This window comes from Camelus dromedarius, chromosome 3, assembly GCF_036321535.1.
Source record: "Camelus dromedarius isolate mCamDro1 chromosome 3, mCamDro1.pat, whole genome shotgun sequence".
Lineage (NCBI taxonomy): Eukaryota > Metazoa > Chordata > Mammalia > Artiodactyla > Camelidae > Camelus > Camelus dromedarius.
This window is the reverse complement of record NC_087438.1, coordinates 91471273-91493203: the sequence shown is the minus strand read 5'-3', so window position 1 is coordinate 91493203 and position 21931 is coordinate 91471273. Positions and strand designations below refer to the sequence as shown.

Genomic DNA, 21931 nt, shown 5'->3' with positions numbered 1-21931 from the left:
TGGGAATGAAGACCACGATTGCCTGTGTTCTTGTGAAACTTCATGTGACTTCCTATGACCTCATGTGACCTGATGTAGCAGCCTGTGACCACATGGAGCCTCCTGTGACCTTGAGTGGCCTCAGCTCCAATCTTCCCAGAAGACTGAAGTCTGGGGTCCCCAGAGAGTCTGGGCACTATCCAGTCTGGGCCTAGCTGCCTTTTTGCTATATCCTAGATAGACCCTCATTGCCGTCTCCTCATGGCTTGCAGACTTGGCACCCAGAGTCTCCTAGTGTCTCCAAGAGGGGGTTCCTTGGGGACGTTAGCGTCAGCGGGAACCGGCCCACCCGCAAGTGTCCCTCCTATAACAAGTGACAGCGACCCCTCTGACACACGAGCCTGCCAAGCCATAAAGGCCAGGGTCTCGCGGGATAAGGGTCTTGCATTGGTGGGGTGGGCGAGGCGTCACGCTTCTGCGCTAGTCTCATCGCGCGCCCCTGTCCCGCCCGTTTTCCCATAACGCCGGGTCCTGACGTTGGGCGGAGGCGGAGAGGGCAGGTCCGCGCCGCAGCCCAGCCCCTGCCCCGCCGGGGACCTTGGCGGTTCCAACGCGGCTGCGAGAGCGCGGGGCTCCCGGACCCGGCCAGCGGCGGGGCTGGCAGGGGTCCAGTACAGGGCGCGCGCCGCGCCCTCCCCCTCCCGCCAAGACTCCGCAGCCGCGCGAGGAGGCGGGGCGCTGCGGAGCCGGGGGGCGGGGGCTAAAAATACCCGGCGGCGGCGGTAGCGGCTGCGCGGCGACTGCTGGGGCTGCGGGGTTGCGGGGCCGCTGGCTGCGGAGGGCGTTCCGGGCCAGGCTGGGCCCCGCCGACCGACATGCTGACCTTCTTCCTCGTCTCCGGGGGCTCCCTCTGGCTGTTCGCAGGTAAGTCCCCACCCTGTCCTTGTCCCTGACCCCCATTCCCTGCTCTCTGTGGGATCTTGGCCCCGGGTAGGGGTGAGCCTCCAGCCCGGGCTGTTGAGCCGTCCTGTCAGGGCTCCCCCGGGCTGCCCAGGTTCCCCCCACCTCCAAATTCTGGCGGGCCCCGGGCCAGGTTTGGGAAGCAGCTGTGACTGTGGAAGTGAGGGGCCTTGCTCTCTGCGACCCCACAACAACCTACTCTTTGTGATCTCGCAGCAATCCCTCTCAGTTTCTCGCACCCACCTCCCCTTATGGCGAAGACTATGTGCTGATGAGACTAGGCCCTGAGCCCACTCATCTCCCAAGGCCAAGTTCAGGGACAGACAGTTTATCCCTGTCCATCTCCAGGGTCCAGAAACTCAAGAGTGTGAGTCCCCGAGGACCCATGCAAGTCAAGGACATGAACAGGACTGACCTGGGGCTTCCTGATGCTGGTCAGAGGGTCTCCTCACAACCCCTCCCCCCGACCACCCTTCAACCAGAGTACACCATTTCTGTGAAGCAGGGTTTCACCTGGCTCCTCAGCTATGCCCAGGGCTTGTATCCCCACCCTGCAAACCACCTCCCCTCTTCCTGCATCCTCTCAGGAAGCTTTGAGGAACTCCCTGGATCCCTGCCCAACACTCTTCCCTACTCCGCAGACACACACCTAGGCTCTCACTGAGGACCCATTCATCTACCAGTTTTGCTGCCCGCACCAGCCACTCCTCTCCCTGAGCATTGGGTTCCTCTAGATTATGATACCAGTAAAGGGAATCCACTCCCCCCACTCCCATGTGCAGGTTCAGCCTGATAATGTATGTGAGGTGCTTAACCTTATACTGGCCTCAAGCTGGACCTAGCCCAGAGCAAATGTTCTATGAATGCTAGTGTTTATTATTTCATGTTTAAACAGCAGCATCAGAGGTGGTTGTAAGGTTTTCTGAGCCGAAAAAGGGGAGGAGACTGTTTTGAAATCCTTACCTGAAACTTTGCCCGTGTTATTTAATATTCACAGCAAATCCTAGGAGCTTGGTAGTGCTATCCCCTTTTTACTGAGGTTCAGAGGTTAATTGACTTGCCCAGTGTCATACGGATAATGTCTGACAGATTAGGTAGGGTTTGATCTGAGGCTTTAACTGATCAATCATTGCTAAGTGCTTGGTGGTATCAGGCTTGAACCTACAGGGTTGGTGGGCCAGATTATGGTAGGCAACCCCCCACCACCATTGCTCTGAGTCAGGCCACAGGGACACCTCCCCTGAGCGGGGAGAGAGTGAGGCCTCCCTAATCCCCTCAGCTCCCTAAGCTCCTTCTGTCTGCTGTGTCGGAGGACAAGCCATGCAGGAGTTATTAAAATAATGATAATGATGATCGTGATAGTAACAGTCATCATTTATTGCTTAGGTGATGGTCTCAGAGCCTTTTACCCACACCAGGACCCCTTTGTCCTACCATAGGAGGCCCCCACCTAGCCATGGGTCCAAGGGAAGCTCTCTGGAGCCTTGGTCTTCTGTGGCTACAGGGAGGTGTCTGGGGGCTACAGGGCCACATGTGGCAGGAGTCATCACCTGTGAGAAAAATACCGTCACAGTGCAAGATCCTCATCTGAAAGTGGGATTCAGCAAGCACTAACTCATACTGGCTTTCCATTCTGCTTTGGTGTGCAGCGTTTCCCAGAGCAGTCAGTGCCTTCCTGATGGGAACGCTGCCTCACTGGAAGACTGTACAGGGGCCCAGGAATGATCAAGCAGGACAACTCTGGGTGCAGGTTGCAGCTGCTTCCATAGAGGCCGAGCTTCTCAATGCATACAAGAAATTCTTCAAAGATGCAACCTTGGTTTAAGAATGAGAGACTGAGTGTGTGGCTGGTGTGTGGTGCTCACCCCAGACACGCATTGTGGCATTCTCAGATCATGTGTCCACTTTGCTTGGGACTTTGCCTGGACCCCAGTGTTTCTTTGAGATCAGAGGGGACACCTAGGGTAAGACTAAGAACACATTCTGTCTTGTAATCTCCAGGATCCTGTGGCAGCTGCCAGAGCCCTTTGGCTCAGCCAGAAATAGGAGAGGACTCCTGAAGTGCTGTGACTCTTTGTAGAGTTATGTGCTGTTTGCCACCCAGTCTGGCCCTAGGGGGACAAGGGAAAGGTAGAGGGGAGCCGTCTGGAGGGGAAACTGACTATCTGGGGGAAGCAGCCATGTGCTCCGAGCCCTAGAAGATCAAGGGCTGTATCCGTCCTGTTTCCCACAGAGCAGGCCAGCACTGATTCCTGAGCCAGCCCAAATCCCACCTGTGTATTGACTGGTAAACAAGGAAACAAAGTAGATGCAGTGTGATGAGTCAGATGCTGTGCCTGGCCGAGGAAAACATGGTCTCAGTGCTAGGAGCACTCGAAGGACTATGGGAACAATGGACTGGCACTTCTGCCTGCCTGTATGGCACCACTGTGCAAAGTAGAAAGAAGTTCCCCTCTTCATGAATGAATTTCTTAGCAGGTACCCCTTCCTCTAGGCTGATGCAGCCCCGTGTCCTTCTACAGGGTCCAGTCTGCACAACCATACACCTGACCATCGGTGACAGCTGAGTGGGCTTCTGCATCATACAGGGGTGTTTGTCAGAGGCAGGTAGGCCAAATCCCAGGTAGAGAAAGTCAGGCCAGCAAAGATGTGCAGGAAGAACTATGGTGGGGGATGGGTTTTATGTGTCTTGTGCCTGAGGAGCCTAGGTTGTAGGAGGGGATGGAGTCTGGATGGGAGAGGATTCTAGAGAAGATGGTTTTGTTTAGGGGGCAGATGTGCCCTCATTTAGCTGCAGTGGCCAGGCTGAGCCAGCAGGAAGAGAGTGGAAGCTGGGAGAGCAGTGGGAGGCTATTGTGATGTTATAGATGAGAATAGCTATGGCCCAGTCGAGGCTGAGTTCCAAGAAGAGGAAGGTAAGTGGCCCCAGCTGTGACCTTTGGGGAAATGGGGACTGGCACTGGTGGCTGAGACTGGTGTGCCAGCAATCTGGGTGTAGTTGTCCAGGGCAGGTGCAGACTTGCACAGCCTGGCTCAGCTCAGCCCCATCAGATCCTCCCCACACCTCTGCTCCCATTAGGGTGGAGGACTGATGAGAGGACTGGGGCTATCTCTGGAGGCCCGGGAAGGCAACCAGGGCCCTGACAGATGGTGGGTCTCCAGGCAGAACTGCTCGGGGCATGCCTTACAAAATGAAACCTGGATTTGTACATGGTGCACCACTCTGCAAGAATTCTGACCTCAGCATCTCTCACCCTTCCTGGCCTGTGATAGGATACAGGGGTGCTCCCAGTGAGAGCACACTGACACCAGGGGGCGGCACAAACTGGCAATTCTGTTCTCTGGCTGGTTTTCTGTTCCTTGCTGATTGTAAGACTCTTGGGTTGACCTTCAGAAGGCCGAATTTGGCTCAGCTACAGCCCCAGATGGGACGCAGGGCTGTCCCCGACACAAATCATGCAGGATAAGTGAGCTTGAAGCTCTGGCTTGTTTGTATCAAGAGGCAGAAGTTACAGGCATTTGTATAACAGAAGCTGCAGTGTGTAACTAGTCAGTGCCTGGCACATAGTAGGCATTGAAATATTCTTTGTTGAGTGAAGGACTGTGTATTGGGGGGGAGCTGGGGTAAGAGGATGGGCAGTGTTTTCATGAGGGGAAGTGTAGTTGCAAAAATGCTGATTTGACTACTATTTCCCTGAACACCTACTGTGTATCAAGCACTGTGTTCTATAATCCCCCCACGCTTTTCCTTTAATCTTACCCACAACACTGGTGCTGTTATTCCCATTTGATAGATGAGACACCAAGACACAGGAGGTTCCATGGTGAGGCAGCTCCTAAGAGCTGTAAGACCATGTGCTCAGACTTCCAGATCAGGAAGGGACCACCTGCAGGATCAGGCAGAGACTGAGCCCCTTGAGCAGGCTGATCAGTGGGCACAGACAGGGAGCGATCCTTGGATGGGGAGGGTTTAAAGAGAAGACAAGTGCAAAGGACCAAGAACTGAGACTGGCACATGGGAAGGGACCCACTAAGTGTTTGCTAAAGTTATAACAACTTGAGCTAGGCCTTCCTCAAAGGAGTTGCAGGATTCTGACATGCAGAAAGGAAGTCAGGGAAGAAAAGGCATTCCAAGAAGAGGGGTCCGTGTGAGGAAAGATTGGCAAGAGGGGTGAATGAGAGCTAGGGACAAACTGCCCAGCTAGTGAGTTCTCCAGAGCTGGGCCCTGCAGGCACTAGAAGTCTGAGCCAGGCAGCATGGGCTTTATTCTGTGTTGTAGCTACATCAAGGACTTATGACCAAAACTGGGCATGTGGATGGCCAGCGTGACACTATCCCCGTGCTCCACAAGCCATGTGCATCCCCTGGTGGCACATGTTGTACTGAACTGCAGTCTTTGGCCTCCTCTACTAGCCCTATGATCTCCCTGAGGGCAAGGCCAGGCACTTGCCAGGGTGTCTCCTCTCTGTACCCCAACCTATGGCTGGACACATGGTGTGCATCAGTGTTCATTGCATAAATGAATGATATGAAGAATTCCCTGAGTATTATTTATTTTAATAGTGATATGTTTTACAAGCTGTTTTCTTATAAGTCCATTAGCTGACAGCAGACCTTGAGTGAGCTCCTCCTCAGTGCCAGGTTGTGTGTCTACTGGGGTATGATGCCAATACAGGAGAAGCCACAGGAAAAGCAGGTGTGAACCCCTTGTGGGCAGAGCCAGGTCAGTCTTCACTGGAGCACCTGGAACAGAAGGAGGTGTTCCAGAAGTGTTGATGAACTAATGAATGAGTGATTGACCAAACTTGCAGCTCTAGAGTGACTGGTTTACAGAAAATATTCTTCTCTGAGGATAAAATGTTATTGTTTCCTTAGAGCTCCAAGTGTCCAATCTCTCAGTAGGCTGGGAGCTCTGGCCAAGCAGAGCTGAAAAGAGGCCCCAGTCAAGGTCCTCAGCTCACTGCGTGATCTGGTGTGAGATGGCTGTATTCCCTGCGTTGGCCTGGCCGGAGTCCCTGCTAACCACCCATTGGGCTCCAGGAGGGGAGCGCTGTGAGTGAGATGCTACTTTTGGCCCTTGGGGTTGTCCTTCAGGTCCGGCCCAGAGGCAGTGTCACATGATCACTCAGCTATTCTGGGAGCCCACAGTTGGTGTGGCCATCCCCAGGCCTAGTTCCTTTGTGTGGCTCCTGATTCATGTGAGGCTTGGGGCTTGTGACAGGCAGATGTATGAAGATGGGAGATGGGGTGGGACAAATTCTGAGCGAAGCCGGCCTGTCTGTTCTGAGACTGAATCTGTAATCTTAGAGCCTGAAGAATTTCAATCCCAAGAAACGCCATCTGTGCCTGTTCACCTGCTCTTCCCAGAGACACTTTCCTTTCCCAATCGCTACTCCAGAGGGTGTGGGTGCCTGGGGATTGTCCATGGAGAGTTGAGGGTGGGTTATCTTCTGCTTTGTCATCTGCTCATTCAGGCCTGCATTCCAAGACAGCCACTTCCTGGGGCTTTAGAGCAGGAAGCCAGGCCAGGATGGTGCCAGTGAGGTAACAATCAGCATCTCAGTTTCCAGACCCTGGGGTAAGCAAATCTCCGTTGGCACCTGTTGGGGCCAGGGACAGACCTAGTGATTGATGGCTATTGGAGGAATGGAGAGAGAGGATGGCAGGCCCAGGTTGAATGGGCACTTCTTAGACAGAGCCCAGTAATCAGCACTGGCAGCCCTGCCCCACTCACAGCACACCACAGCTTGGCCCATCAGCACAGGAGGTGGATACCGAGGGACCGAGCAGGACTTGTCCTGCTACAAAGCCCTATTTTTCCCTCCAGTGTGTTTTCCCCGTTTCCCTGTTTTCTTTCTCCAAATTACTCAGAGGGCTAGGTCCCCAGCGGGGCTCCTTCTGACCACTAACCCTTGCCCGCCTTGGCTATAAACCATTCTGGGCACTGACTTCAGGTCCTGCCACAGAGATGGGAGTGCGACTGACAGGGACAGCAAGGTCAACCAGCAATTAGACAGTGGGGCCAGCTGGAGGCCACACGGCAAGGACAGTCAGAGATGGGGATAGGAAGGTAGTCAGACCTAGGGTGTAGAGAGCAGCAAGATGGAATATAGGCTAGGCAGTAAGATTGGACAGGGAAGTTGGCCTGAGGCTGGATGGTGATGCCCCAGAGGCCAGTGAGAGGAAAGCATGAATCAGTATGGAGAAGGAGGACTCAGCTGGGACCCATCCAGGCCTACAGTTCCCCCTGACTTTGGAAGGGGCAGTGCTTCTGGCCCTTCTGCTATGTCCCCTAGCTGCATGAAGCCACTTAGTCTGCAGGACCCTGCTTGGTGGCTGGAGAAGTTAAGTGTTCATGGTGACAGTACCTTCCAGTAGATGGGTTAGATGTGCTTCTCTAAGGGTACCTTCAACTCACCCATACTCAGCCTCCACCCTACCTGCAGGCTGCTCCCCCCAAGCCTGGCTCTGCTTGGGGTGGTGGAGGGAAAGGGAGGGCAGGCCTTCCTCTGGCCAGCGGGCTGGTGGGAGATTTGGGTACATGTGTCCCTGATCTCCTTTCCACAGGTCAGACAGCAGGGGAGGCTGTGACCTGTGAAACCCCCTTTTCCATCTGGACTGAAGTTTCTTTTCTCCTTCTCTGCCTCCTGCTTCTTCTCCCTGGGGCAGCCCCATGAACCCTCACAGATTCATGCCTGGCCTCTTGGCTTTATGGACATATTGTGTGGCCTCAGCTAATAGTAGGAAGACCTGACGGGGTAGGCAGCAGTGGACTGTCATCAGAGATGGGCGTTTTCTTTGGGCTGAGCAGCTGACAAGGCCCGTTTCCCTTGGATCTCAGGAGATCTGCAGAGCATCCACGAACCCTCTTGGTTCAGAATCAGTTCCTGGGTGGTTTTGTCCTAGATTTCCTCTCAGGCTGAATGATCATATGTGTGTTTGAGATCTTGCTGTGTCATGGTCTCCTGTTTGGGAGGCTGCGTATTCATGCTCCCTAGGATACAAGGCTTGTGCTGTGTTCATAGGTTAGCCTCACCCGTGCTTATCCTGTCTCTATGTGGACCCCTAGAGTGTGCACTGTTTTGTGCCTAGTTTCTTCACTCAGTATCATTCACAGTGCTGTGTGTAATGAGGTTTGCAACAATACAAAAATGTGAAAAATGATGGCAGTACCATGAAATTTTCAAGTTAAACGCATTTTAGTTAAATGACTGTCCTTTATTCTGGGATAACGTTTTTCCATCTGTATTGTAATGAGATGTCCTGGGAGTTTGGTTGGGGTTTTGTTTTATTTTGTTGTTGATACATTTGTGTGTGTAAGTGTGTGTGCTGTGGTAAATGGATAGTTCCTGATGACCTTAGGGTGTCAGAAAAGTGGCATTTCTGGCCTCTGAAAGTTTGAACAAGATTGGGTCTGACCTTGTCGTGGTGCCTCTGTTGAGGATGGAGTCTACGTTCTGGAGTGTGATCACACGCCCTGGGGCTCTGGGTTACACACCCACCCGCAGCCTGAGGACCCTTGTGGTGGCAGCACTTCGGGCAGCAGGCAAGGATACATGAGGCCTCTCTCCATTCTTAAAAAGTCCTCTCTGTGCACCGCAGGGGCTTTTGTTTACTGTCACGTTTTCCTTCCCATTTCTTTCTCCACATTTACCATCAATACCTCAAGTGTTACTGAAGCTCCCTCGTTCGAAAATGTTGCTACCTGGGACCCAGTCATTCCTATTTCTGAGAAGGTCAAAACCCACAGAACCTCAGAGTGAGCCAGTCCTGTTTCCAGGTCCCACACGCCCTGACCTGATGCACTGCCTCCTCCACAGCGGCCACAGAGGCCTCCGGCTCCCTCTGGATGGATTGTGGGTTTAGTGAGATTCCAAGTGGTGGGTGCTCTCAGTGAGCCGGTGTGAACCTTGTCCAGTGGCCTTCCTGGGCCAGCCGGGGCCTCATTTTGCTTTGGTCTGAAAGAGATTTTTGTTCTCCTGTGAGAACAGCCCCGGCCTGGCCTGGTGCCGGAGCCAGCGGCAGGAAGACAAACCCTTTCATGTGACAGTCCCAGAGTAGAGAGGTGCAGGCCTGCCAGCAGCAGGCCCTCCCCTGCCTCTGCTCCTTGGGAGGCAGTGATTTGCATATCCCTCATTCATCCTGGCCTTGAAAAGGAGGTCTGAGTTCTCAGTGCTCCCTGCCCAGCTGAGGGCTGGGGCTGCTTGAGCCTGTCGTTAACCCTGTGGACGCCACAGGCTCTCACTGGCCAACAGTAGGTCTTGGTGGCTGGAGGGCAGTGAAGACAGCAGCTGCTGTGTGGCCCTGGCCTCCAGAGGATGATCCAGGAGGTAGCAGAGTCCCTTTGACCAGCACTTTTATCAAAGTACAGGGAAGCCAGAAAATTTAAGCTATTTGTCAGATTTCACAGAAAACTTACCTTTAACCAAAGGCAAAACTCCCTTTTCTCTGCTTCCTGTCATTCCTGTGAAATAACAATGACCCCGGAATGGTGGGTAAAGGTGCCTTATTGGCTCCTGGCTGCAGCGGTGGTCCCTCTGGCCAGGCTCTGGAGGTACAGCTTGCCTGGGACACTTTGGCATCCTAAAACCCCAACGTGCTAGGTCAGGTGAGCTGGTGGGCACCATTAGCTTGTGACTGTGACTTCAAAAGCACCAGGCTATGTATAGTACCAACCAGAGTCTTACTCCTTCAGCAGCTGAATGCCATCCTCCCAGCCTCAGTACAGCCAGGTCCCTGCCTCCTTCACAGAAGCCCTGACATCTTACAGGCTCTTCCTGTGACCTACAACCCACTCTGTCGCCTTAAGAACCCTCCTCCCCATCCTGCTCCTGCTCTTCTCCTTGTTCCCCCTCTCTGACTGAGGATGTGTCTCAGGGTCTGTCTTTTGTGAATCTCTCCTTGAACAGAATGTATCCAGCTGCTCCTGAGTGAACAAGTGGTCAAGCAGATCCTTCTATAGCTCCTCCCACCTCAGTGGCCCCAACCATATCTTAATAGGACCCTCCTCCCAACCGGAAGGAGCTTCCCTCTAGCTGAAGGAGGTCACATCCTGTCCCAGCTGTACCCTGGCCACCTGCACTTGAGTGCTCAGAGCATGGCCCTGCCAGGAGCAGCCCATGTTCTCTATGTGAGCTTGAGCCTGTAGGGGTTGCATTGTGTCCTCAGTTTGGGCCAGTGATGGAAATGGATCACTGCTCCTGAGGCCAGGTCACTGGCAGCCCTAACACACATGGGCTGGGAGGGGAAGGGATCATGTTGCAGCCACAGGATTAGGCTTCCTGCGTAGTGGGGCCTGGCCAGGGGATGTCCCTCTGCTTGTGTGGTGTTCTTGGCCCTCGCCAGTATCCCTAGGGTTCTGCCCGCTGTCCCAGGGTTTGGCGTGGAAGGAAGGACGATGAGGCTGAGGCTCATCCACACCATCAGTCCTGGTCATCGTACCTTGGAAATATTTCTAAAGGGAACGCTGCCATTGTCTTAGCCTCTGCTGCCCCTACTTGTTCTGAGAATTTTGTTGGACCTGATTCATGGTAAGGACAACTTTTATCTCAGAGCTCGTGAAAGACACTGTGTTTCTATTTGCGCTTCTGCTCTCAAGGCTGTTTGTATTTTTAAGTCCCTGAAAGTGGTGTTTGAACCTGGCTTCTCGATGCTGTCGTCAGGAATGTGGGCCCATGGTTCCTGACCAGGCAGGGCTTAGGGTGAGTGAAATTCTTGAGAAGTGCTGGCATGAGGATCGGGGGTGGAGGGCAGTGGAGGCTGCTTCCCGTACCGAGTGAACTGTGAAGGGAGGCATGTTCACGGCGGGTTCGGGCTCTTGAGACAGGTGGCCCTGTGCGGTGGTTGGGCACAGCCAACCATAGTTAGGCCCTTCCGCATTCAGGAGGCTTAATTGAAACTTCAAAGCTATAATCAGGCTCCTTAGGGAGGCTTGGTGGGTGAACCACCATGTAACCCAGCAACTCTGAATCCTAGGCCTGTCTCCCATGGGGGATGTGCAGTGGGTCTCACCTGCCAATTCCCAGCTCAGGGAGGCCCTCGGCCCCATGTCTGCCCCAATCGTCTGTGGTTCTCTGACTCTAATTAAAACCCAGGAGGAAGGTGGAGAGAAAGCCCTTCTCTCAGTGCAGACTAGCTTGACTCTCTATGTGGATGGGGTGGGTGCCAGGCTGAGTGTAGGCTGCTGTGTTTGTGCCTCTGCAGGTCAGGGTCAGACAGGTGTCATGGTGATACTTGTGCTTTTCTTAACCTAGTGCCTGGGCAGTACACTTCCCGGGGCAGCACTGCTGTGCTGTGACTCCAGGGCTCTGGCCCATTGTGTGGTTTTTCATCAGCCAGGACCTTGGGTGTCTCCCTTGGATTTTCTGCCCCAGAGGCTGCCCTGAGAAGCATTAAAGGAGGTTTTCATCTTATTTAAAGACATCTTTGAAAATGTCCAAATAAAAGTAAGGGTCCTGCCAAGAAGGAAGGGAAAGGGGCTTTGTGGGCAGAGGGTGGGTCCTCAGACATTTGTGCATTTTTTTAAAGTTTCTTCCGGGTGGGTTGCCTGGAGACTGGGACCTGGGGGCCCAGATAGGCTTGTGCCAAGTTCTAGGTGAGGACCGCTGAGGCAGGAAGCTCCTGTGTGGCCTGCCCTGGGTAGTGGGGTGAAAAGTAGAAGCCGTATCAGCTCCAGGGAAGGTGTTGCAAGACCTGCAGGCTCCCGAGTTTCCAGGCAGGTTGTGCATCCAGCTCTCAGGAGGGCGCTGTTGCTGGGACAGTCTTGCTGCAGAGGAGGTGGATTATATTTGGGAAGACAGTGGCCCTGTCCTGGAAGACTTGGATACACCAATTGTGAGTGGGGCCTAGGGTGGGAGAGGGGTGGTAAGCTGAGTTCTGTGGCCAGGAATTGTCTTTTACCCTCCAGCAGTGGCCACCATGTGCTGACTATGTGCCCAGCCATGTGCTGGCCATGGAAGCTGGCAAGAAAAAAGACCATACCTGATCCTCACTGCCACTCTTCACCCTGTGGGGAGACCTTGCAGGAGTGAGGCCCTGGGAGTCCCAGGACCTCAGCATCTCAGTCTGTCTGCCAGAGGTGTTGAGGGAGTTTGGGACTCAGCTTCAGTTCTGACAGGCCAGGTTGTGAATTCTAGCTCCAGGATAGCCATTGCCCCAGTCAAAACAGGAAAGTATCTCTCAGGCAGGCATTGAGGAGGACCTGGTATGCTGCCCTGGGGTCTTGCAGGGGAGCTAAGTCAATATCTTCCAGCTACTAACTCTGGTCCAGAGTATCCCCACGGCCCAGAGCATCTCTGAGCAGATGTTTTCTCTGAGACTGTGGCTAATCTCCTTCCTCTCCCCAAGTAGACTCCTTGTAACCTTGGGTGGGGGTGATGGGGAGCAGAGAGAGCCCCCAGAAGGTGCTAGACGTGGAGTCTCTGGGCCGATGGTGCAGGCCTTCCTAAGCACAGGAGGTCTTGCATCCCCACCTCCACTTCCACTACTTCCCACCACCCTCACCACTCATGCTGCCTGCAGGTCCTAGCCCATGGCTGAGACCCTGGCCCTTAATCAGTGCCACCGATCGATGTGTAAATAGGCTTTGTCCTTAAGTAACCTTTTGGATGATCTCCTATCCAGGACTGAAGACAGGCTCGGGGTGGGGAGAAACAGAGCGGTGTGAACTGAGGCTATCTTGACCTGGCAGAGTCAGGGTTAAAGCTGAGTTGCTTGCCTCTGAGCTGATCTGGGCCAGTACCGCCCCTTGTGCGGGGGTAGGGTGGGGCAGTGGGGACCTTGAGGGCCCAGCAGCTCCCCATAGAGCTGTTCTGCACCCGGGTCTCTGCTCCCATAGCTGCCAAGGAGCCTCTGCCACCACTGCTAGAGCCTCTGCCACCAGCCGGCTTCTAGAACAGGCATCCGTTGCCATCGCCTGTCCCTGGGAGGGCAGACTCAGGGCGGGGCCTTCACCACTTTTGTGCTTTGATCAAGATGTGGTAAGCTCTCTCCCTGAGCCCCACACACCCTTTATAAAGGGAGGCTGGTACTAGTTGGACCACTCAACCGCCTCCCCAGTGCTAGAAGCCTGCTGGAAAGGTAGAGTAGAAATGCATGTAATTTCACAAGTTGTATTTGAGCCCTTTTGGTTGGCAAAGAGACCGAGTGACTGCTTCAGCTGACTTCTATCTACCGAGTGTTTCCCTTACTCCCTGGCACCACACTCTGTCCATGAGATTCTGGAGATGAGGCCAGAGGGACGAAGTGACTTGTCCAAGGTCATACAGATATCAAGAGTCTGAGTCAGGATTTGGACCCAGGTCAGTCCAGCACCAGAACTCCCCTTTGGGCCCTTTCCCTGGCTTGTTTGCCTGGGACCCTGGGTCCTAGGAAGATTGTGATTCCTTTTAGAGCTCTGCATTGGAAGTTAAGGAGATTCTTTAATGATGAACTGGCTTGCCTTGTGCTTTGCCACCATTTCTGAAGGCCTCAGAGGTTTGCAGAAACCCAGAACCCCATTGCATGGACCCCTACCCATTCCAGGCTGATACAGAGAGGAGCTGATGTGCATGTAAGGGGAGGGAAGAGTCTGAGGATCGTGGAGAGTCTCAGTGCCAGCATGATGAGTTTGGATTTTTGTCCTAAGGTAGGAGGGAGCCTGATAAGGTTTTTGAGCAATGGCATGATATGGTCACTTCTGTATATTGGGAAAATACCTTTGATACCAGTATAAGCACTGGTTAGAACAAGGCCTGTGAGGAGGCTGGCGTGGGAGTCTGGACTACACTTGGTGGTGGCTGGACCAGACCAGGCCAGGGAGATGGAGAGGAGTGGTCAGGTTTGGGAGATGTTTAGGAGATAGTCCTGACAGAACCATCTAGCTATATTGTGAAGGTCTAGAGTGCTGGGGTTAGGAGACTGGACCAGCAGAGGGTTCTTGGAGCTGAGCCACAGGCCCCAAGGACATCTCCACCAGATACGTGCCCTGAGGCTCTGCCTCTGCCACCTTGAAGTCAGTATGCTTCCTACCAGGGTCCCCTTCCCCTCATTCTCTCCCTTCCGGGTTTTGAGAGCTGTGCCTCTTGCTACCTACCTTCCACGTGCCCTGCATTAGCAGAAGACAAGGTGAGGTAGGAGGGTCCCAGCCCCCTCAGCCTGTGCCACCACTCAGTATTCTGAACTGGTTTGTGCCAGAGGAGGAGGCATAGAATATGCCGAAGGAGAGGAGGCTAGTTGATGTTGAGGGCTGGGTTCTTCTGCCAGATGAGTATTTACAAACATTCACAGCTGCTCACTTGGCAACACCAGCACCACTGATCCCCTTGGGTGCTGTCTCCCTTCCCCAGCCCCGCCCCATGCCCCATGCTGCTGCAACCAGGAGAGCCTCCTGTGGGCATGGAAGGAGGCAGCCACAGCTGGGGCCTCAGGGATCACTGAGTCCAAGCCCAGGTCAACAGAGAGGGAGCAGGGTCAGAAGAGGCCAAGGCCCTGTGAAATAATGAGATGAGACCAGACTCCGGGGCCCAGGCTCTGCCCTGCCCCATGCCAAGGGCCAAGGTGCCAAGGGCCTGGTAGCACAGGCTGGCTCTGAAGCCCGTGTCCTCAGAGGACCTGAATTTACAGCTTTGCCGTGCAGTGCTCCTGGTCTGAAGGGAATCTCACGGTAAATGCAGGCAGCCCTGACTGCCTAAAAAGTCCTGTGAGCCTGGAAGAATGGCAGCCTGTCATCGCTGCCCAGCCAGAAGGGGGTGCAGTCCCAGCCTCAGGGCCAGAGGAGCTGCAGTCCCTTTAGACGCCTCCTTAGAGGTGGGCACCTAAGTAGGAGCCTGAGGAGGGGAGGGTGGCCAAGCCCTTTTCCTACCATCCTCCTTCATCTCAGGTGAGTGGGCCTCCTAGAGTAACAGAAGCCAGCCGTGGAAAGATGGCAGGTTCTTGATGTGAGGCCCAGAGGGAGCTCACCCGTTGTGTGCACGGTGAAGAGCAAGTGACTAGCCTGACTGGCCGATCCCTGCTTACAGGCTCTGGTGGCCCCGTGCTGCCCTTTACCCCACCAAATCCTGGGCCTGGGCTCTTCTGACCAGGTCTGGAGCTGGTTCTCTGTGGGTTCAGCACTACTGCAAAGGAGAGCATGGGTTGTGAGTATGGATGGTCCAGTGTGGGCAGGGATTGGAGTGGCGGTACAACCCAAGGCAGAGGTTTGGGAGGCCTTAGTGTGAGGCTGGAGTCCTGCCTGACTCCCCCATTCGCTCGCTGTGCACCTGTGAATGGCAGGTAGCTTCTTCAGCGGAGTCTCTATGTTCCCACCTTATAAAGAGCACGCAGAGTTGTGAGAATTGAGCAGTGCAGTGAGTAGGCATGGTCTTCCTAGGTACCAGGAATTCAGGAAGTTCAGACAAGTTCTGCTCTTCCTTCTCATGGGGCCTGTGGTACTGTGGTGACCAATGAAAGCTTGTCACATCTGGGAGACCAATCTTGTACAAGATTTCATGGGCTCAAGACTTCATTTCCAGAATAGAATATTCAATTTGCTAAGTGCTCCGTGGTTTCTCTCAGCTCCAGCCTTTGTATGTTTGCTTCCCTCTACTTAGAACACCTTTTCCTCTTTATTCTTCAGTCTCAGCATTAGTACCACTTCCTGCCAGAATCCTTTCCTGACTCCCTGTACCTGAATTGGGCATCTCCTCTGGCTCCTCGTGCCTGATCACAGCTCAAACAACACTCATAGCACTGCCAGCTCCCCCATGTGTCTCTCCCATGGGACTGTGGGGAGGCCCACATCTGGCTTGTCCCAGTGCCCAACACTGAGCTAGATCAGAGCAGGGGCCACGAGAGAGTCTGCTAGGTGAATGGATGAATGGGTGGGTGAATGGATGGCTTGGACACTTGGGACTATACTTCGTGAAAATCACAGCATAGCAGCCAATACCTACTTTTGGCTGCAGCTTAGGGTCTGTGAGCAACTTCCAAGGATCAGGACTGTAATGGTGAGGCATTCTTCTAGGGTTTTCTCTAAAACTTTTGGGACCACATCATTGAGCCTCACAGCTGGGCAGGGGCTTCTTGGGCCTTGGCTTCCCAGCCCTTGGAGTTAGTTCAACCCATTAAAGGAAATGTCTTTCAGCTCTCAGAGCCCACCCACCAAGAGCTGGTGGGCATATCTGAATTTTCCAGTGTAGAGTGAGTCATTTATCTGATGAGCCTGGCTGTGACTTAGTCCCTCATTTGCAGCTTAGGGAAGTAAATGTCCCAAGGAAGCCAGCTGGCCTCCTGCCCAGGGTCCTCCCCAGAGCAGTTTTCTCAGTGAAAATTCACTGTGGTCTGTAGCGTGGCCTCTGCTTTGCTGATGCAGAACCTTAATTTGGTCTATATGCCAGGAGTGGTTTGTTCCTGTGGGATGGCCTCAAAACTGATCCAGCCCTAGGAGGCTGCCGGAGCTGGATTGCCAGCTCAGCAACTCAGTGAGAATGTACCGGCTGGCTGGGGGGCTCACTTCTCTGCTCCCCAGGAAGCACCCAGAGCCTTAGGTGGTTGATAAGTGTTTCAGGACTCAGCCTGCATCCACAGAGCATAAATTCCTGCAGGTTCATAGCACCTGGGTCCATCCATCTCTGCCCAGCGTTTAGACCACCTGGGCTGAGGAGACTCCTTGGTCTGACGGGCATACTTTAGCCATCTCTTTAGTCCCTGTGTGCCTCTAGTTATGCCAGATTCAGTATGAGGAACTTTACATGCCTGAGTGATGCTGTCCCCATTCTAAAGATGGGGAAGTGGAGGTCCAGAGAGGTTGGGTTCACTCAACCTAGCATAGCCCATAAGTGAAGGAGAAGGGGTTCGAACTGAGGAGCTTTACTCACTTTCTCTGCAATGACTTTGCACATACTGACCTCATCTCTCGTGTGGTGATGTTACAGTTTAGCACAGATAATATTTATTGGGATTTCAGCAGATCTCTTCTCTCTTAGGGGTCAAGCAATTGTTGTTTGGCTCATATTCCATGGCTGTAGAGTGGCTTTTGCTGGGTTTCTCATTGTTTCCCAAGAAGAGAAACAATAGTTGTGCATCCAGATGTTGAGGTGGAGGGCCAGTGCATGGCAGCCTGGGGCCCACGCAGCCCTCACGGAGCTGGCAGACCTGTGGCTATCATCCAACACTTTTAGCTTCAGGCCCTACTGGACAGTGACACTGAGGAGGCCCCACTGGGGCTAAAAGCACCCAATGCCTGGCCCACCCTTGCTACCTTCCTCAGTCCTGGGCAAAGTGCAGACCCCTGAGCCTAACTGCCCATATGTCTGTCCTGCCAGCACTGCTTTACTTAGTAGCTAACAGGAGGTCATGGTAGCCCCTCTTTGAACCAAAGTCAGTCACCGGTGCTTCTCACACAAAGGCTCCCACTACCCACCCCAAGGCATCCTCCATGGACCCCTAATAGCCTCAGTGTGTCCACTTGGGCTGCAGTGGGCAAGCATTGCACCCTGACCACCATAAGCAATGTTACAGAGGTGCTTGTTACCCCTAAGAGTGCACAGCACTTTGCTGAGCCTTCTCTCTTCAAGCCTTCATTCCTCTTCATTGCCAACAGCTGTTCCCCTCTGGCACTTCCTTTTCCCTCTGGACTTTGGCAGATGGGATCCCAGGGGGAATAGCACAGGGCCCCGTTAATGGTGGGGCCAGCTTCTCCTCTAGGTTCTTGGTCTGTGGTGGTGCAGAGCCACCCTGTATAGTGGTCAGCAGTCTGGCGCCAGGGAGCAGTGCCTGAACCTCACCCTCGCTGCTCTTGGGAACTCTGCTATTCCTCAGAAAGTGGCCAGAGCATCACCTCTGGCCTAGCAGGTCTTTGGCTACAACTTTCTTCAAGGAGACCCCATGGTGGGCCAGGTTATGGGCCTGAGGGGACTCTGCTGTGTCATCCACTGGATCCTTGTCAGATAGGTCGTTACCCTCACATCTTGAAGGCTGGAAGTATCTGTCAGGGCTGGTCTGAGGGCTCTGCCCCCTTGCTTTCTCTGTGTCCCTCAGGGCCAGGGCCTGGCACTGGGAGCTGTGAAGTGGAGTGGAAGGAGTCTGCATCCCTTTGCCCCCAATTATTCTGGCCACTGTGTTAGGCACACCTGTTGCCCCTCTGTCCTTTCCACACCCCAGGAACAAGGATAAGCAAAATGCTATGACCATACAGGAGAGGTGGTACACCTAGGCCCTCGGGCTCAGGAGCCGTTAACTCCAGAGCTGTCAGCTCACACCATGCTCCTGGAAGATATGGAAGCATCTGTCAGCCATGGCCTAGGGCCTGAGCACGTGGTTCTCAGGAAAACTAGGTTGGATGTCTGACTGTCAGGTGTGACTGCTGAGGGCTCTTTGACCTGTCACTGGGAATGGCCCTTCCAGGTGGCCGGCTTCCAGGATACACTGTGTTCCACCAGGAGACTGTACACCCCAGGACCAGCTCAGGGCCTGGCCACGATCAATGGGTTGCTTGTGACTCAAGACAGGTGGGAGGACAAGCCGAGGACCCCTCCCTTGTCTGCCATCAGGTCTCTTCCTTCACCTGCCTGTTGTTCCTGCAGAGTTCATCCTCTCACTTCTGGAGAAGATGCAGACACAGGAGATCCTGAGGATGCTGCGGCTGCCCGAGCTGGGCGACTTGGGCCAGTTTTTCCGAAGCCTCTCAGCCACCACCCTCGTGAGTATGGGTGCGCTGGCCGCCATCCTCGCCTACTGGTTCACTCACCGGCCAAAGGCCTTGCAGCCACCGTGTAATCTCCTGATGCAGTCAGAGGAAGTGGAGGTGAGCAGGGTGGGAGCAGTTGGGCTGGGGGAAGTAGCAGGTAGAGGGCAGGCATCTTAAAGGTAGAAGCCAAACTTGTGGCTTATTTGATCTCAGATTATTCAGAGAATCTCTATGTCCCCATCAGCCAGCCAGCCGGTGGCCCTGGATAGGGTCTCCTATCAGATGCTCCTTCTGCCTTTCCCAGGAACTGAACCCTGGGCAGAGCCTGACCTTGACCTTGTACTGAGTCTCTGATTTGCCTGCTTCTTGGATAGGAGGCCTAAGCACGTTCTCAAGGGGCTGCCAGGTAAATTCCTTTCCAGGCTCTTCCTGTGCCCAGCCCTGGTCTGGAACTGAGACCCAGAGCTGAGCCACCCCAGGGCCCTGCCCTCCCAGAGCACACGGACTCACAGATAGAGCCACTAGGGGGATAAGGGACGGTGGCCCAGCCTGGACAAGGGTGTTCCAGGCTAAGTCTAGAAGGACTGATACAATTTATTTCTTTATTAAGTTTATGAAATCTATTTTGCTTTTTTCCTAAACTTTAATTCTGTTCATTTTGAATAGATAATATATTCACACGGTTCAAAAGAAACCAAAGGATATAGACTGAAAAACTTGTACCTTCTTCCCCTTGCCTCCCAGTTCTCCTCCCCTGAGGACCATGTTAATTAACACTTGTCCATGAGCAAATGTATAGTTGTCTGCCCCCCTTTCAAAATGACATCACACCGTATACACTGTGCAGCACCTTGCTTTTTTCCCCTGACAGTATCTTGCAGATACCCATCACAAGCATGACAGAATTTTGCCTGATGGCAGAGGGCACAGGTAGAGATAGGTCTGGGATCTTCAGGGCATTTTTCCAGCAGAAGAAATAATGTGTGCAGAGGTGCAGGTGTGTGATAATACACCTGGTAGCTTTGGGAAATGGCGATTCATATGGTGTGGCTGGGAGGTGGAGAAGGGCTACAGAGGCGCCAGCAGCCCTCGGTTTGAAGCCTGGCTGTGCCTCTTACTAGCCATATGGTCCTTGGTAGTTTTCTTACTCTCTGAGCATCAGTTTCCTCAACTGTCAAGTGGACAGTAAAAAGGGTACCTGCTTCCTAAGGTTATAGTAAGGATTTGGTGAGATGATGCAGACAAGGGGCTAAGATGAATATTTTTGGTGAGCTTATAATTGCCACTCACCTGGAGAGGGAAGCCAGGACAAAGCCCCATGGACTGGGCAGGGACCCTTGGGGTGGACAGCCTGGATTTATTTGGGTTTTTCAGTGATAGGAGAGACAGGACCCACTTGTACTGTTAGAAGGGTGGCTTTGGCAGGGGCCAACATGAGGCAGCAACCGGGGCATCTGGGCTGGAGGTGACAGTGGTCTGGATAGGGTCAGGATGGGGGCCTCGGAGTGAGTCACCTTATAGGTCTGGGAGAATGTGGCTTGGGACACAGCTGAGGCCTCCCTTCCTGGAAGGATGGTGCCCTCCCTTGCCTCATCCCCCAGGAGTGCAGGAATCCAGAGCGGCTGTAGTGAAGGAGACAGAGGAGAGAGTGGTAGGAAAGATGAGAGAGGTAAAAGGGGCCCAGATCGTTTAGGGTCTGGTAGCATTTACTCTGTGTGCTACACAGTGGGAATCAATTCAGATCATGTCACTCACCCTGGCTTAAAGTCCTCCCTGGCTCCCTGTTGCCCTCAACCTAACGTCCAGACTCTTTGCCTTGATCTGCAGCCTCTCCAGCCTCCTCCATTTACCACTTGGAGCAGCATGAATTGTCTACAGTCCCCCAAGTGCCTCCTGCCCTATGCATTTGCACTCGCTGTTGCCTCTGGTGAGGCTGCCATTCCTTGTTCCTCACCCTGCCCAGTAAACTCCTTTGCATCCTTCAGAACCCAGCTCCACAGCCGCTCCCTGACACACCCGCCACTTGAGCCCCGTCTGTCCCTGGCACAAAGCCCCTTGTTCTGTCATTTCTGTCCCTCGAATGCTAACCTGGTCTAATTATATCTGTCCCCAGCTTCCCACACAGGTCTTACATGGACCCAGTGTTCGAGAAGTACTGGCCAAACAGAAATTTCCACTACAAAGCAACTGAGAGCCTCCTGTGGGTTTGAGTTTGCTTTGTGGCTCTCACATTTTTCTTCAGACCTGATGTTCCAAGAGGTAGTGGGCTGTAGGACAGCCCAGGGCAGTCTGAATAGTGCTCAGAGAAGAGGTGGAGCTGTGGTACTGGAGAGCTGGGCTTGGAGAGCTGGGGAGAAGTCGTATGGTGGAAGGGGAAGAGGCAGGAGAGGCCCAGCTCCTTCCCCAGCCCCTGGCTCCCAGGGTGTTCGCTGCCTTCCCATCCGGGGTCTGCTCCACCAGAAGGGCCCAGGAATCCACTGCCCTATTCCCTCCGTAGCCTTCTGGGCCTCTCTTCCTGGGAAAATACCTTCAACAAGTCCTCAAACTAATTCACATTGTTATGTAAATGAAGGATGGCAGCCTTCTTAGCTGAATCCTGCTGCCAAATGATTCTTGATGTAGGTTCATAGCAGTGACACCTTGGCAGGTTGATCCTGATACCAGAGGGTAGGTAACCTGGCTCCAGCGAACACTCCTCACTCTGTTACATGAGTGAACCATGGGCATGTATGAACGGTAACTGAAGATTCTGACCTGGTATGCTGACCTGGTGTGTGTATGCTGTGTGCGTGTGGTTGTGTACTGGTCAAGTGCATACAAGCCATGTGTACATGAACATGTGTAGAGGTTGTGTGTGTGCAGCCCGTGTGTGTAGGCCGTGTGTGTGAGTGCACACAGAGTACATCCCAGTTCCAGCCATGTGGCCCAGGTGTGCATCCAAGCTATGTGCAGCCTAGTGCGTGCTGGTGACTTCTCCTCAGGCCCCTGCCTGCGTCAGCCAGCTTCTCTGGCCTGTGCTTGGCTCATAGGATAGTGGTGGGGCCCGGCGATCCGTGATTGGGGATGGCCCTCAGCTGCTCACCCACTACTATGATGATGCCAGGACCATGTACGAGGTGTTCCGCCGTGGGCTTAGCATCTCAGGTGAGAGGGGCCCTGGGGGCGTGGAGGGGTTGTGGCAGGGGTTGAGCAGGTACGGGGGGTGGGTGATCAAGCATGGTACCAGGGGCAAGGCAGGTGAATCGTGCCCCAGTTCAGAGGAGAGAAGCCATTCTTGTCTCCCCTGCTGTCCAGTCAGACAAGTAGCTGTGTTATGAGGCCAACAGGCTAACATCAGCTTTGTTCCA

At 53.8% G+C, this 21931-nt stretch overlaps 1 protein-coding gene across 7 annotated transcripts in view; it reads left to right on the top strand.

The window, feature by feature from the left end:
* The first annotated feature begins 763 nt into the window (after positions 1–763).
* ACSL6 (acyl-CoA synthetase long chain family member 6) overlaps positions 764–21931 on the top strand; it is a 63068-nt gene continuing 41900 nt past the window's right edge. For 4 of the 7 annotated variants that reach the window (XR_010380092.1, XM_031448965.2, XM_031448966.2 and 1 more), the window contains exons 1-3: positions 764–903; positions 18481–18701; positions 21614–21728. Coding sequence is in view for 6 of the 7 variants with exons in the window: in XM_031448965.2 (XP_031304825.1) it covers positions 855–903; positions 18481–18701; positions 21614–21728 (385 nt within the window). In the remaining variant the exon portion in view is untranslated. Of the gene's footprint in view, positions 904–18480; positions 18702–18897; positions 18991–21613; positions 21729–21931 lie in introns of those variants that run through there. The other 3 variants (XM_031448968.2, XM_031448967.2, XM_031448970.2) reach the window with 2 other exon arrangements.